This window comes from Ahaetulla prasina, chromosome 5 (genome assembly GCF_028640845.1).
Source record: "Ahaetulla prasina isolate Xishuangbanna chromosome 5, ASM2864084v1, whole genome shotgun sequence".
Classification (NCBI taxonomy): Eukaryota; Metazoa; Chordata; class Lepidosauria; order Squamata; family Colubridae; genus Ahaetulla; species Ahaetulla prasina.
Window position 1 is genome coordinate 9,022,576 of NC_080543.1, and position 13,743 is coordinate 9,036,318.

At 43.0% G+C, this 13,743-nt stretch overlaps 1 protein-coding gene across 2 annotated transcripts in view; it reads right to left on the reverse strand.

Moving 5' to 3' along the window:
• The window catches only part of DLG2 (discs large MAGUK scaffold protein 2), a 1,438,267-nt gene that overhangs the window by 18,107 nt on the left and 1,406,417 nt on the right, over positions 1-13,743 (reverse strand). For both annotated transcript variants that reach the window (XM_058186296.1, XM_058186297.1), the window contains 2 exons: positions 11,030-11,071; positions 4,140-4,190 (listed from right to left, as the gene is read on the reverse strand). In XM_058186296.1, the coding sequence (XP_058042279.1) occupies positions 4,140-4,190; positions 11,030-11,071 (93 nt within the window). The remainder of the gene's footprint in view (positions 1-4,139; positions 4,191-11,029; positions 11,072-13,743) is intronic.

Sequence of the window (13,743 nt, forward strand, 5' to 3'; positions counted from 1 at the left end):
GAAAATGACGAATGAGACTTCGTCGAAACGTCGCCAAGACACTTCCAATTTTACGCGGGAGAAAACCCGAATAACCAAAGACCTACATACAAACACCCACGAAAACCTCAAAAAAAATCTATATCTATATCTATATCTATATCTATATCTATATCTATATCTATGTAGGTCTTTGGTTGTTCGGGTTTTCTCCCAAAAATTGGAAGTGTCTTGGCGACGTTTCGACAAAGTCTCATTCGTCATCTTCAGGCTGGTGTTTACAGCTTCGTGCTTCTAGGAGCAATTGCTGTAAACACCAGCCTGAAAATGACGAATGAGACTTCGTCGAAACGTCGCCAAGACACTTCCAATTTTACGCGGGAGAAAACCCGAATAACCAAAGACCTACATACAAACACCCAAGAAAACCTCAAAAAAAATCTATATCTATATCTATATCTATATCTATATCTATATCTATATCTATATCTATATCTATATCTATATCTACTTCTACATCTATACCTATCTATCTATCTATCTATCTATCTATCTATCTATCTATCTATCTATCTATCTATCTATCTATCTATCTATCTATCTATATTGTAGAACTTGTCCTAAAGAAATATGGATGGATTTCACGTCTTAGATCGGGGTTCTATGTAAAATACAACGAAGCAGAAAAATACGTATTGAAGAATTGCAAGCATGCAGTCCAGACCATAGCCGACCTCATGATTTCAAAAGTTGTAACCGATGAGGCTTGATGGTACATGGTTTAAATATTCATTAAAACGACTAACAAAGTGGAATATTAAAAGCTGGCAACAAGCCCTTTGTATCCTATCCGGCCACTCGGTTACGAATGGAAGAATTTCTTTAGATGGCAGGATATTAAATCATTGCTATCTCTGAATTGGAATTTGCAACGATTCATTGCACAGTAGGGCCTTGGGGTTCCACTTCTTGCTTTTTCTCATGCACGGATTTTGGCAAAGGAGAGATCTTTGCTTGCAGAAAGCGAGTAAAAAAAAAAAATTGCAAGCAGAACCAGAGGAAATCCAAAGCGATCAAAAACTACCCCTTCTGCCCTGATAGACTTTGTGGGTTTTTTAAGTGGGGAGGAAATATTTTAAAAAGATAGTCCCTGTACAACACAACACAATGGGCCTCTGGTGGGTCAACAGACTAATGCAGTCTGTTATTAACACAGCTGCTTGCAATTACTGCAAGTTCAAGCCCCACTAGGCCCAAGGTTGACTCAGCCTTCCATCCTTTATAAGGTAGGTAAAATGAGGACCCAGATTGTTGGGGGCAATAAAAGTTGACTTTGTATATAATATACAAATGGATGAGACTATTGTTTAACACAATGTAAGTCGCCCTGAGTCTTCGGAGAAGGGCGGGATATAAATTCAAATTAAAAAAACAAAAAAACAAAAAACATACTCAGAGGTGGTATTCAGCCGGTTTGGACCAGTTCGGGCGAACCCATAGCGTTGACCATCAGCTGGCCCCGCCCACCCACCCCTGCCCTATCCTGTCTTTTATTTCCTTCTTTCTGGCACAGCTGATTTCTGTACCTCCGCTGTTCTATTTACCAGGGCTGCCTTAGAAGGTAAGCAGCTGAGCTTCAAACTGCTGTATTTTGAACGCTGCGCACAAATGTGTTAGCGCATGCTCATCGAACTGGTTGTGAAACCGGTTGTATCCCACACCTGAACATACTATCTTTGAAATAACAGAAAATAGTTGCAGCTCGGGTTTTAGATTTTTGACAGCGGTTTGCTCTCCAAGCTTGTTTCAATTTAGCTTCTGAACGTTTCATTACCAGACTAGGTAACGTCATCAGCAGGATTGTCTGGTCCTAGTCTCCTTCGCTTATAAATGCCTTGTGTGCCAGTGTGACCAGTTGGTCATTGGTTGGTTTATATTGGTTTCTAAATATAGCTCCAAACCAACAACCAATCAAACGACCAACTGACCACACTGGCACAGAAGATACCATGTTTCCCTGAAAATAAGACCCTGTCTTATTTTTTTATTTTTTTTAACCCTGAAATAAGCGCTTGGCCTTATTGCCATGCGCTCAAAAGCCCGATTGGGCTTTTTATCAGGGGATGTCTTGTTTTGGGGAAAATAGAGTATTTATAAGCTAAGGAGAATAGGACAAGAAATTCCAATATCTCAGGGGCTGCCCCAAAGAAGAGGGAGTCAAGTTTTTCTCCAAAGCACCTGAGGGTAGAACAAGAAGCAATGGATGGAAACTAATCAAGGAGAGAAGCAACCTAGAACTAAGGAGAAATTTCCTGACAGTTGGAACAATTAACCAGTGGAACAGCTTGCCTCCAGAAGTTGTAAAAGCTCTAACACTGGAAGTTTTTAAGAAGAGATTGGATAACCATTTAGGGTTTCCTGCCTAAGCAGGGGGTTGGATTAAAAGACCTCAAAGGTCCCTTCCAACTCTGTTATTCTATTCTATTCCTGATGTTACCTAGTCTGGTAATGAAATGTTCAGAAACTAAATTGAAACAAGCTTGGACAGCAAATCGCTGCCAAAAACAAAATACAGTCACCCACTTTAAATGCCCAAACAGTTTATGAGAAATAGCTGAGCAAAATTGAAACGAGCGAGACCCGTTCATTCTGCCGTGGTAGACTTAGCGTGGGAGTGTTTACAGTAGTGGCCAAAATTGGGGAAACTTGTTGCAAAAAGTGTATTTTCTAAAATTAGCTAATAACACAATTTTTTTTGGAGTAGTATCATAAATGTATATATCAATGGAAAGGTAACTTAATCAAGAATCTAATGCCATAACTTTGATGAAGGATTTGCTATTAGAATAGCAGTTACAGTATAAAGAAGAAAAGTGAAACACGTAGAAAAAAATGAGATATACAAAAATTATCACCATGTCAGTTAACCCTTAGTTGGGTAACCTTTAGCATGAATGACGGCCTTACAACGTCTTCCCATGGAGTGAACCAAGTCTTTGAGTTCTGCAGCTGTTATCATTTGAAACCAAGATTGAATGATGGCTTCTATTAACTGAGTTTTATTGCCGGGTCGCTTCTGACTAACAAGTTTCTTTAGATGGCTCCATAGATTTTCAGATGGGTTAAGGTCTGGGCTATTCCCAGGCCATTCCAGCAGTGGAATAGGATTATCTTGAAACTACACAAAAAAAAGTGGTGTTATTAGCCATCAAACCTCAGAAAAACACTTTTTCCAAAAGGTTGCCACAATTGCTACCAACTTGCCTTCCATTGAGGACCTGTATACTGCACGAATCAAGAAGAGGGCCGTGAAAATATTTGCAGATCCCTCGCATCCTGGACATAAACTGTTTCAACTCCTACCCTCAAAACGACGCTATAGAGCACTGCACACCAGAACAACTAGACACAAGAACAGTTTTTTCCCGAAGGCCATCACTCTGCTAAACAAATAATTCCATCAACACTGTCAGACTATTTACTGAATCTGCACTACTATTAATCTTCTCATAGTTCCCATCACCAATCTCTTTCCACTTATGACTGTATGACTATAACTTGTTGCTGGCAATCCTTATGATTTATATTGATATATTGACCATCAATTGTGTTGTAAATGTTGTACCTTGATGAACGTATCTTTTCTTTTATGTACACTGAGAGCATATGCACCAAGACAAATTCCTTGTGTGTCCAATCACACTTGGCCAATAAAATTCTATTCTATTCTATTCTATTCTATTTTGGCCACTACTGTAGGTAGGAAGGACATATTTTAAAAAATTAATCTCCGTAATCTACAATGTGTAGTGGTGTCAACTCTACTAGCCCAGCCCAAGGTTTTACTATAAAAATGAGCTAGGCTATAGTTTAAACCAAACTGACTTAAGGAGCACACTCAAGCTTGTCCCAAAAGTGCTTTAAAAAGCAACTGGACTTTCGTGGTGTTTTTCTCCTTGAAAAAGTTTTACTTCTCATCCAAGAAGCTTCTTCAGTTCTTCAATCGCTGCTTGGATGAGAAGCGCAATGTTTTCAAGGGGGGGGGGGAAGAAAAAAAAAACCCACCCAGAAAATCCAATTGCTTTTTGGAATAAGGCATCTTTGGGACAACCGTGACCTGGATTGGTTGAGAATCTCCGTAGACACCAAAGCTTGCTTACTTTCCTGCCGTGTAACAGGTTCGTAGGAGAGAATGCAGTCCTCCTGGCCTCCTGTTGAGAAAAGAAAAAGAGAGGGAAAATCAGCATTGAGACCCAGGGCTACCAAAATGCTCCCCAACATTACATTTACTTCCTTGAGTAGGTTTACGTACAAGTTACTCCTAAACGCTTTCAAGCAATCTATCTCGGCTTATAGTTTTAAGTTAGCCTCTGATTTGTCATTGCAAACAGGGCAGATACACAGACCTCAGAAATGACCCAAAGCAGTGGTTTTCCCCCCCAAACCTGATGACTTTTAAGATGCGTGGACTTCAACTCCCAGCATGCTGGTCCGCCGGTGGTCAGTGGAGCTGGCAGCAGAGTCGGACAGTGAGGAGGTTGGGGAGGAACTTGGGCCAGTCCTGGAGTCTGGAGAAGGCTCAGACGATGGCTTTGAGTCAGAGGCAGAGAGGGAGGTAGACAGAAGCAAGGCAGAGGAACAGCTGGAGCCCATTCCCTTGTGTCGTGTCCCACTCCTCCGCTGACGGCCGGGTCAGGGAAATCCGAATCAGGCTTGCCTCTGCAGCTCTGCTCAAAGTCCTAGCAAAGTCCTCAGAGCAGGCAGGAGACCAGTAAGTGACTTCAGCAAGATAAGTTCGACTTTGCCTGACTCAGAGACTGCCAGAAAGCAGATCCTTTATATAGGCCATGGGGTGTGGCTCCATGACTCAGCACTCATTAAGGCCTGCCCCTCCCTTCCTTCTGTTGCCTCCGCCTATCCAATCTTCTGATGCGAGGGTCACTCCAATCAGCTGTTGTTGGAAGTAAACTTTCCTCAGGCTCACATGCTGTGGAGGAGGGGGAGGGGTCTAGCTGCTCCGTTTGCCTGGGCATAGAGCCAGGGCTGGGGCCGGGGGATGCCCCCTCCTCTGCAGCTTGTCTGGGCATGGAGCCAGGACTGGGGCCGGGAGGCATACATTCCTCCGTGTTCGGGAGCAGATAAGCAGACCCTGGCTGCGGTGAGAGCGGACAAGACACAACACAGTGTGCACATGTGCAGAGCTTCCAGAAAACAAGAACAACTCAGAAAGCAGGGTCGACTCGGGAATAAAGCCACACCTTGGAGGTGATTGGCTCCTCCCACAGGAAATAAAAGAGGAGCGAATGGGGAGTGGGCTTTTGCAGGAAACAATAAGTTCGTTCTGTGACTCTCAGAAATTCGGTGCCAAGTTTTGCCTTGTACTGCGGCTGGAAAAAACTTACATGGCAGCTTGCCAAATGAGGTAAGGTGTGTTGAGAAATATTCCTTTGAAAAACTGTTTGGACAGGCCTTGCTGACTGTGAATGAACGTAATTCACAGTCATGTAAATAAAAGAGGCTTTGCTGGGACCAATTCCTGCCTCCTGCTTGTTAAGGGAGCCTAGGTCAGAACACTGGCTGGGGAACTGAAGTCCACGCATCTTAAAAGACGTGAAAGTAGATGAATCTGCATTGAGAAGGAAGGAGGATGTGGGTGCTCCAAGTTACAGATAATTCCCAAATCTGGAGATGCTCCAACACTGGAGATTTTTAAAAAAAAGATTAGACAACTGTTTGCCTGAAATGGTATAGGGCAGCGATGACTAACCTTTTTGCTGTCGCGTGCCAAAAGCGGGGGGAGTTCGGGGGGGCTGCGCGCACGTGCTCACACCTATAATTAAATGCGCCCCACTGCCCCTGTGCATGTTCACGTGAAACCCCCCCGTGACCCCCCACTTTTGGCACACAATGGTACAGTAGACACATTTTTCACTCTCCTCAGGCTCCAGAGACTTTCTAGGAGCCCGGGGAGGATGAAAACGGACTCCTCCCCCTCTGGAAGCCCTCCGGAGGCAGGAAACAGCCCGTTTCCTGACTTCCGGTAGGCCTGGAAGGCCCGAAAATCAACTGGCCGGTGTGCACATGTGCGCTGGAGCTTAGCTACGGCAACGCTCACATGCCCACAGATATGGCTCCGTGTGCCACGCTTGCCATAGGTTTGCCATCACGGGTATAGAGTTTCCTGCTTGAGCAGGGGGTTAGACTAGAAGACCTCCAAGGTCCCTTCCAACTTTTACGATTTAATGACTTTGCAGATAATGCCCAACTCCGGAGATGCTATTTAGTTGTTGCAAAGAAGGATTCCCCACTTCTATTGCACCCCCAGAAATGAAATAGAGAACAAATGGTTAATTTCTTGAGTCATTCTGGGACTCTTGAAGGACTCTTGAAATGCTATGCTTTAAAACTGCTCAGGCCTTGCTGAAGAAGTTAAGGCAGGAATCCTCCTGCTTTTGAATCACTTACATAGCATGGGAAGGCATGAAGATTTGAGCTCTGATTCCCAAAGGTGTTTTTTTTCTTTTTTTTCAAGAGGCAACTGGATTTTCTGGGTTTTCATTGAAGACGTTTCACTTCTCATCCAAGAAGCTTCTTCGAAGAAAAAACAGAAAGTCCAGTTGCCGCTTGACAGAAAGCACCTTTGGGACAACCATGACCTGGATGACTGAGAATCTCCCTAGACATAGCTGTGCTCTCGATTCCCAAATCAAGATGACAGATGTTGGTAGAAAACATCTGGAAGAAATCCATAGTTTGGCTGGAGAGATTAAAAGGGGAAAAGGCGGGAGGGAAGCCTGGTTTGAACCTGGGGGAGACTCTAAGCACGAATGGATGAAGAAACTTTGCTTTAGAATTCCACAGAAGCTGTGTAGGTAGTCCTCAACTTACGACCATAATGGAGCCTGCCCATCTTGCTTGTGGGTGGTGACGTTGTAAAACAGGCCATCCGAAATTCAGATGCTTGGCAACTGACTCACATTTATGGCAGTTGCACAGAGTGTCCCAGAGTCAGGCGATCCCCTTCTGATCAGCAGAATCAATGGGGAAGCCAGATTCACTTAATGTTGTGACTCCGGCCCTCGAGCCTGTTCTCATGGAGGAGAGTGACTCGGAAAGTGAGGGAGAGGAGCCAGCAAGGCCTCCCTCGCCAGGACCCTCCTCGCTGGCACCACCCCAAGTTTCAGCTGCAGGCCAGGAGGAGAAGCTGACAAGACCTCCCTCTCCCGCACCCTCCTCCTCCCTGGCAACGCCTCAAGTCCCAGCTGCTGACGATCAATCCTGGAGTGATCTGAGGCAGCAACCTAAAGATAAGCGTGAGCAGCAGAGGAAAAGGTGTGGCAGGCTCAGAGATTGCTGAGTCACTGAGCCACACCCCACAGGGTGTAAAAGTGGGTGGAGCTGCCATGTGGCCCTTGGGGCGGACAAAAAAGCTACCAAGGGTGCACTGCAGCTCGGTTGTTGGAGGGTTAAAGGACTTTGTCAATGAGTTTTTGGCAACGGATCTTGGACATGAGATAACGGACTCAGAACTTGGCAGGCCTCTGTACGGTCACTGCCAAGTATATCCTCAACTGAAGAAAACCAGGTCTGTAGCAAATAAAAAGACTGGGAGACACGCATCTTTGTGTTTGCTCTGTGAAGTGGGGACGGGGACAGAATACTTAACAACCGTTTTGCTAACTGAACAACTCCAGTGATTCCCTTAACAACCATAGGCAAGAAACGTCGTAAAGTGGGGCAAAACTCACTTAACCACCATCTTGCTTAACAACAGAAATATTGGGCTCGATTATTATTATTTTATTTATTTATTTATTATTTATTTATTATTTACATTTGTATACCGCCCTTCTCCCGAAGGACTCCCGAAGGATTATGGTCGTATGTTGAGAACTAACTAAGTAAACTATCTAATCTGAGCGAAGGAATCTTTTGATGCCTTTTTCGTGTCCTGACCTCACTGGTGTGTCTGAATTTTTTTTAAAAAAAAAATATAAAACCCAGAACCCGACTTAAAATGAAACATAAACAGCTGTAGAGGGCTAATATTGGATCAAATGCAACCGGTCAGCAAAAATTTGCAGCCAGGGAAATTCTATTCCAGCCAAAGTTTATGAAATTGGTGAGATCGGCTGCAGAAAAAAAACAAAAAACCAGCATTTCAAAAACCACGCAGAGGAATGTGTGTTGTTTTCATCTGAAATGCAGAATCATGCACATTTCTTGTTGGTGTGTGTGTGCTATTTAGTGGGCTTTTTTCCCCCCGCCATTGTCACCAAATAGAGCAATTACCCAAAGCCAAGGCAGGAACCAATGAACAATTGATGTTAACTGTATTATGCATAGGATTCAATGCAAATACACCAAGCAACAGACAAGAACTGGAAGTAAAGCAAATTCCGTCCTATTTTTTTTTTTTTTTTTGCATGCTGTTAATAGGTTGGGCAATTCTTGTTAATTTCAAAAGGATGGTGGATGCATCCAATTTTCTCCTTTTTAAGGTGCTGGGAGATTCATTGCTTTTTTTAATAGCAAAATAATGTGCTTGCTTCCTCTCGGGAAATGGCTTGCCTTTTTTTTTTAAAAAAAAAAACCTAGATGGAATATTGAGTAACCCATTTAGCTGAGCAGGTGTGCCCAAACTTGTTCTACTGATCAGAAATACATTTTAATTATTGTATAGAGAGTCTCCCACTGGTTCAAACTTGCCAAATTAATGGGGACGTCAGCTTCCATAGATCCAGTTTGGTCTAATGGTTAAAGCAATAGTCTAGCAAGCGGGAGACTGTGAGTTCTAGTCCTGCCTTAGGCATGGAAGCCAGCTGGGTGAACTTGGCCAATCACCAGGAGACTGTGAGTTCTAGTTCTGCCTTAGGTATGAAAGCCAGCTGGGTGAACTTGGTCAATCACCAGGAGACTATGAGTTCTAGACCTGCCTTAGGCATGAAAGCCAGCTGGGTGAACTTGGTCAATCACCAGGAGACTGTGTTCTAGTTCTGCCTTAGGCATGAAAGCCATCTGGGTGACTTTGGGCTAGTCACTCTCTCTTCCCAACTCACCTCACAGAGTTGTTATTATTGTGGGAAAAATAGAAGGAGGAAAGTGTTGTGATATGTTTGCCATCTTGAGTTATTTGCAAAAATAATAAAAGCAGGATACAAATAACTTTCCATACGTTTGCTTACTTGGGCTCAATGCTATTCAATCAATTTTTTATTTATTTATTTACATTTATATCCCGCCCTTCTCCGAAGACTCAGGGCGGCTTACAGTGTGTAAGGCAATAGTCTCATTCTATTTGTATATTTACAAAGTCAACTTATTGCCCCCCCAACAATCTGGGTCCTCATTTTACCTACCTTATAAAGGATGGAAGGCTGAGTCAACCTTGGACCTGGTGGGATTAGAACCTGCAGTAATTGCAGGCAGCTGTGTTTTAATAACAGGCTTCTTACAACCTGAGCCACACCGCGGCCCTTAACCATACGTGATTGCAGTGGTGAAATGCAAATTTTTTTGCTACCGGTTCTGTGGGCGTGCCCTGGTGGGCGTGCCCTGGTGGGGGAATCATGTGACTGGGTGGGCTTGGTCAACTTTTTTTTTACTTTTTAAAGCATTTTTTACTTCCTATTCGCCCAAACCGGCAGTAAAAAAAATGCTTTAAAAAAGTTTAAAAAAAAGGTTCCAACAATCGCGCAGCACAGCTGTGATTATCGGAACCTTTTTTTTAACTTTTTAAAGTATTTTTTTACTACTGATTCACCCGAACTGGTAGGTTTTATCACTCCCGGTTCACCCGAACCGGAGCAAACTGGTAGAATTTCACCCCTGCATGAGGTTCAGCATTTCAAAGAAGGTGATTTTGAAAGCTACCATATTTTTCAGCGTATAAGACGCACCGGAGTATAAGCCGCAGCTTAGTTCTGGGGGGAGGAAAATAAGAAAAAAGCTGATTGGCAGGTGGATCAGCCTCCTGGAATACCCCCAATCAGCTGTTCCCAGAGGTGAATTTTAGCAACAGGTTCCTTGGTTGTGAGCTCTGTGCCTTGCTTTTTTTTTTTGCTTTGTTTTCTGCCTCTGAAACTCTGTTTCAGAAAAAACTTTTTTCTGCCTCTGAAAGCCTCCATAACAGAGCTTCAGAAAAAAAGCCTCTGAAGCTCTGTTTGGGGGCTTCTTTTCTGAAGCTCTGTTTGGGGGCTTCTTTTCTGAAGCTCTATTTGAGGGCTTCTTTTCTGAAGCTCTGTTTGGGAGCTTCTTTTCTGAAGTTCTATTTGAGGGCTTCTTTTCTTAAGCTCTATTTGGGGGCTTCTTTTCTGAAGTTCTATTTGGGGGCTTCTTTTCTGAAGCTCTATTTGGGAGCTTCTTTTCTGAAGTTCTATTTGAGGGCTTCTTTTCTGAAGCTCTATTTGGGGGCTTCTTTTCTGAAGTTCTATTTGGGGGCTTCTTTTCTGAAGCTTCTTTCAGCCTCTGAAACCTCCGTTTGAGAAGCTGGGGGGGGCTACATTCGGAGTATAAGATGCATCCAGACTTTCACCCTCTTTTTTGGGGGAAAAGGGTGTGTCTTATACTCCAAAAAATATGGTACCTCCTACAATTTTTGCGTTCTCCAACGTATTAAGGCCTACACAACTTTTTGTTCAAACAGTCTCAGCTCACTCCCTGCTAATAATCATTGCAAATCATGTGTTGGATTGAAAGCGTCTACTCCATTTTCTTGAAAAAAAATGACGTTTGGATGTTGACCTGCTGGACTCAAAATTCTAAAACTACATTAATTTTTGGCAACGCCTTCTATAGAAAGGAGACCAGGTCCATTTCAGAGGCACGTAAGAAGTGACACGTATTTGCAGCCCGTTATATATATATAATCCACGTCTCGACGCCGTCACACAATCTTTTTAAAATCTGAAAAGCAAAAATGAAAGAAGAAAAACCCAGGGGTGTCGGGGGGGGGGAAAAAAAAAAGAAAAGAAAGGAAAAGAAACCAAGTCTTCCGAGGCAAGCCAAATTAAAAAAAAAAAAAAAGAACCCAAGAAATGCCATAACTTACTGTAGCTACTTTCGCTATCGCTGGCATTAGAAGAGAGATGTTCTGGAAGAACAGGACAGCAAATTAAAAGGAGAGATCATCAAGCAGCAGAAAAAATGTCAAGCAATCAACCCCGGTCATGCAGTCGGCATGCAAAGGGAGAATCGGAAAGTGCGGTGCGTCAGCCAAAGAGTTTCCGAGAAACTTGACTAACGAAGGCCAGAGACATTATCGTTGGTGGATACGCCGAGAAAGGGCGGTATTGCCAGTGATGTACCTCAAATATACAGCCGCCAAAGAAAGCGTCGGGGATGTCTTTGCAAAGACTTTTGTTTCGTAAACATTTCTCAAATGTTTTCGAACGGCGATGAGAAACCAAAGGGGGGTGGGGGTGGGGCGTCAGCCATGTGACATGACTCATATACGAGATGTACATGGACTCGCTAGCGATGTATGGGGCTATCTTTCCCTTTTGTGAAGGTACATGCAAAATTACCCTTGGGGAAAGAAAGGGGTGACTCAGGAGGAGCAATGTTAGAGGGGTCAGTGAACTCTTTTCTGACCCACCACTATTTTTCTTTCATTTGTTGCCTTCTAAAGCATCTTTAACCACCGTGGCTGCTGCTTATCTTATTATTATCTCTTTTATTCATCAAATATGAAACTGAACATTTAAAAATGTATCACAAATAATATCATTGACTGGTGCTGATGGTTGATACGGGTTGCTGCCAGCATCCTAGGTATCGACCAAGTATCTACTTAACATGCACAATGTTCCGAGTAGCGCTTTTTTTTTTTTGCAGTTCCGCTGGTGTTATTGCAGGAAGCTGCAATTTCTTGATGTATTTTGTAAAATTCTTGGACATGGTACTAAGTGCCCCGATGATAATGGGTATCACTGTTACATGTTTCATCCATAATTGCGTAGTCCAGGTCGCGATATTTTGTGAATTTTTCCTGTTGTTGTTGTTGTTGTTGTTTGCACGGTCCCCTAGATGTTCAAACTGGGTTTGGCATTTGTGTTGGTAAGGACCCATTGAGTCCTTACCAATGAACTGGGATGGCCACATCTGGCTGATTGACGGTGTTACGGATATCGTCGCAGGATAGAAGCTGTTCCAAGTAAAGCTGCCTTCTGCAATTGATTGATGGCAAATTTGTCAATGCCGATGGTGTTCAAGTGGTGCTCCAGATGTTTTTGTCTACTCACTGAGTCCTTTCCAAGGGACTTGGGATAGGCAGATGTGGAGGTTTGATGGTAATGCAGATGTCGTCGCAGGATGGAAGAGGATCCGAGTAAAGCAGCCTTTTGCAATTGACCGATGGTGAAGTTGTCAATTCTGATAGTATTCAAATGGTGCTCCAGATGTTTTTGAGATTGGACCCAAGGCACCTATGATTATTGATACTACCTTAGCTTGCTTCTACCACAGTCATTCTACTTCTATTTGCAGGACATTATATTTTGTGGTCTCCTCCAGTTCTTTCTTTTCTATTTTGCTGTCTCCAGGTATAGTGGACGTGGCAACACCTGTTGTTGTTATTATTACTATAAGTAGCAAGTGTTCAAATTCGTATTGTTATCTAGCTGGGTCTTTGATATTATACCACCTATAGGTAGTCCTCAAATTACAATCTTTCGGTTTCTGACTTCTAAGGTACAACGGCACTGAAAAGAGTGACTTATGACCTTTTTTCACACTTACGACCGTTGCAGCATCCCCATGGTCACTCCAATGCTAGGCAACCGGCTCATGTGTATGACGATCACGGTGTCCTGTGATCACATGATCCCCTTTTGCGACCTTCTGACGAGCAAAGTCAGCGGGGAAAGCCAGGTTCACATGACAACTCTGTTACTAGCTTAACAGATGCAATGATTCGCTTAACAACTCTGGCATGAATTATTCTACAGAGGAATTATTGAGTCTGTCATTTGCACCTCTGTAACTGTCTGGTTCGGTTCTGCAACCCAACGAGAAAGACACAGACTTCAGAGGATAATTAGAACTACAGAAAAAATAATTGCTACCAACCTGCCTTCCATTGAGGACCTGTATACTGCACGAATCAAGAAGAGGGCCGTGAAAATATTTACAGATCCCTCGCATCCTGGACATAAAATGTTTCAACTCCTACCCTCAAAACGACGCTATAGAGCACTGCACACCAGAACAACTAGACACAAGAACAGTTTTTTCCCGAAGGCCATCACTCTGCTAAACAAATAATTCCCTCAACACTGTCAAACTATTTACTAAATCTGCACTACTATTAATCTTCTCATCGTTCCCATCACCAATCTCTTTCCATTTATGACTGTATGACTATAACTTGTTGCTGGCAATCCTTATGATTTATATTGATATATTGACCATCAATTGTGTTGTAAATGTTGTACCTTGATGAACGTATCTTTTCTTTTATGTACACTGAGAGCGTATGCACCAAGACAAATTCCTTGTGTGTCCAATCACACTTGGCCAATAAAAAATTCTATTCTATTCTATTCTATTCTATTCTATTCTATTCTATTCTATTCTATTCTATTCTATTCTATTCTATTCTATTCTATTCTATGAAAGGACTTAAAACGGGGCATAACTCCCTTAACAGCTGTCTTCCTTAGTAACAGAAATGTCAAGCTCCATTGTAGTCGGATGTCAAGACCTACCTGCATACAAAAGTTTCGCATGGAGAGTGACATTGCAATAGTTGGACAATTTTTCTTT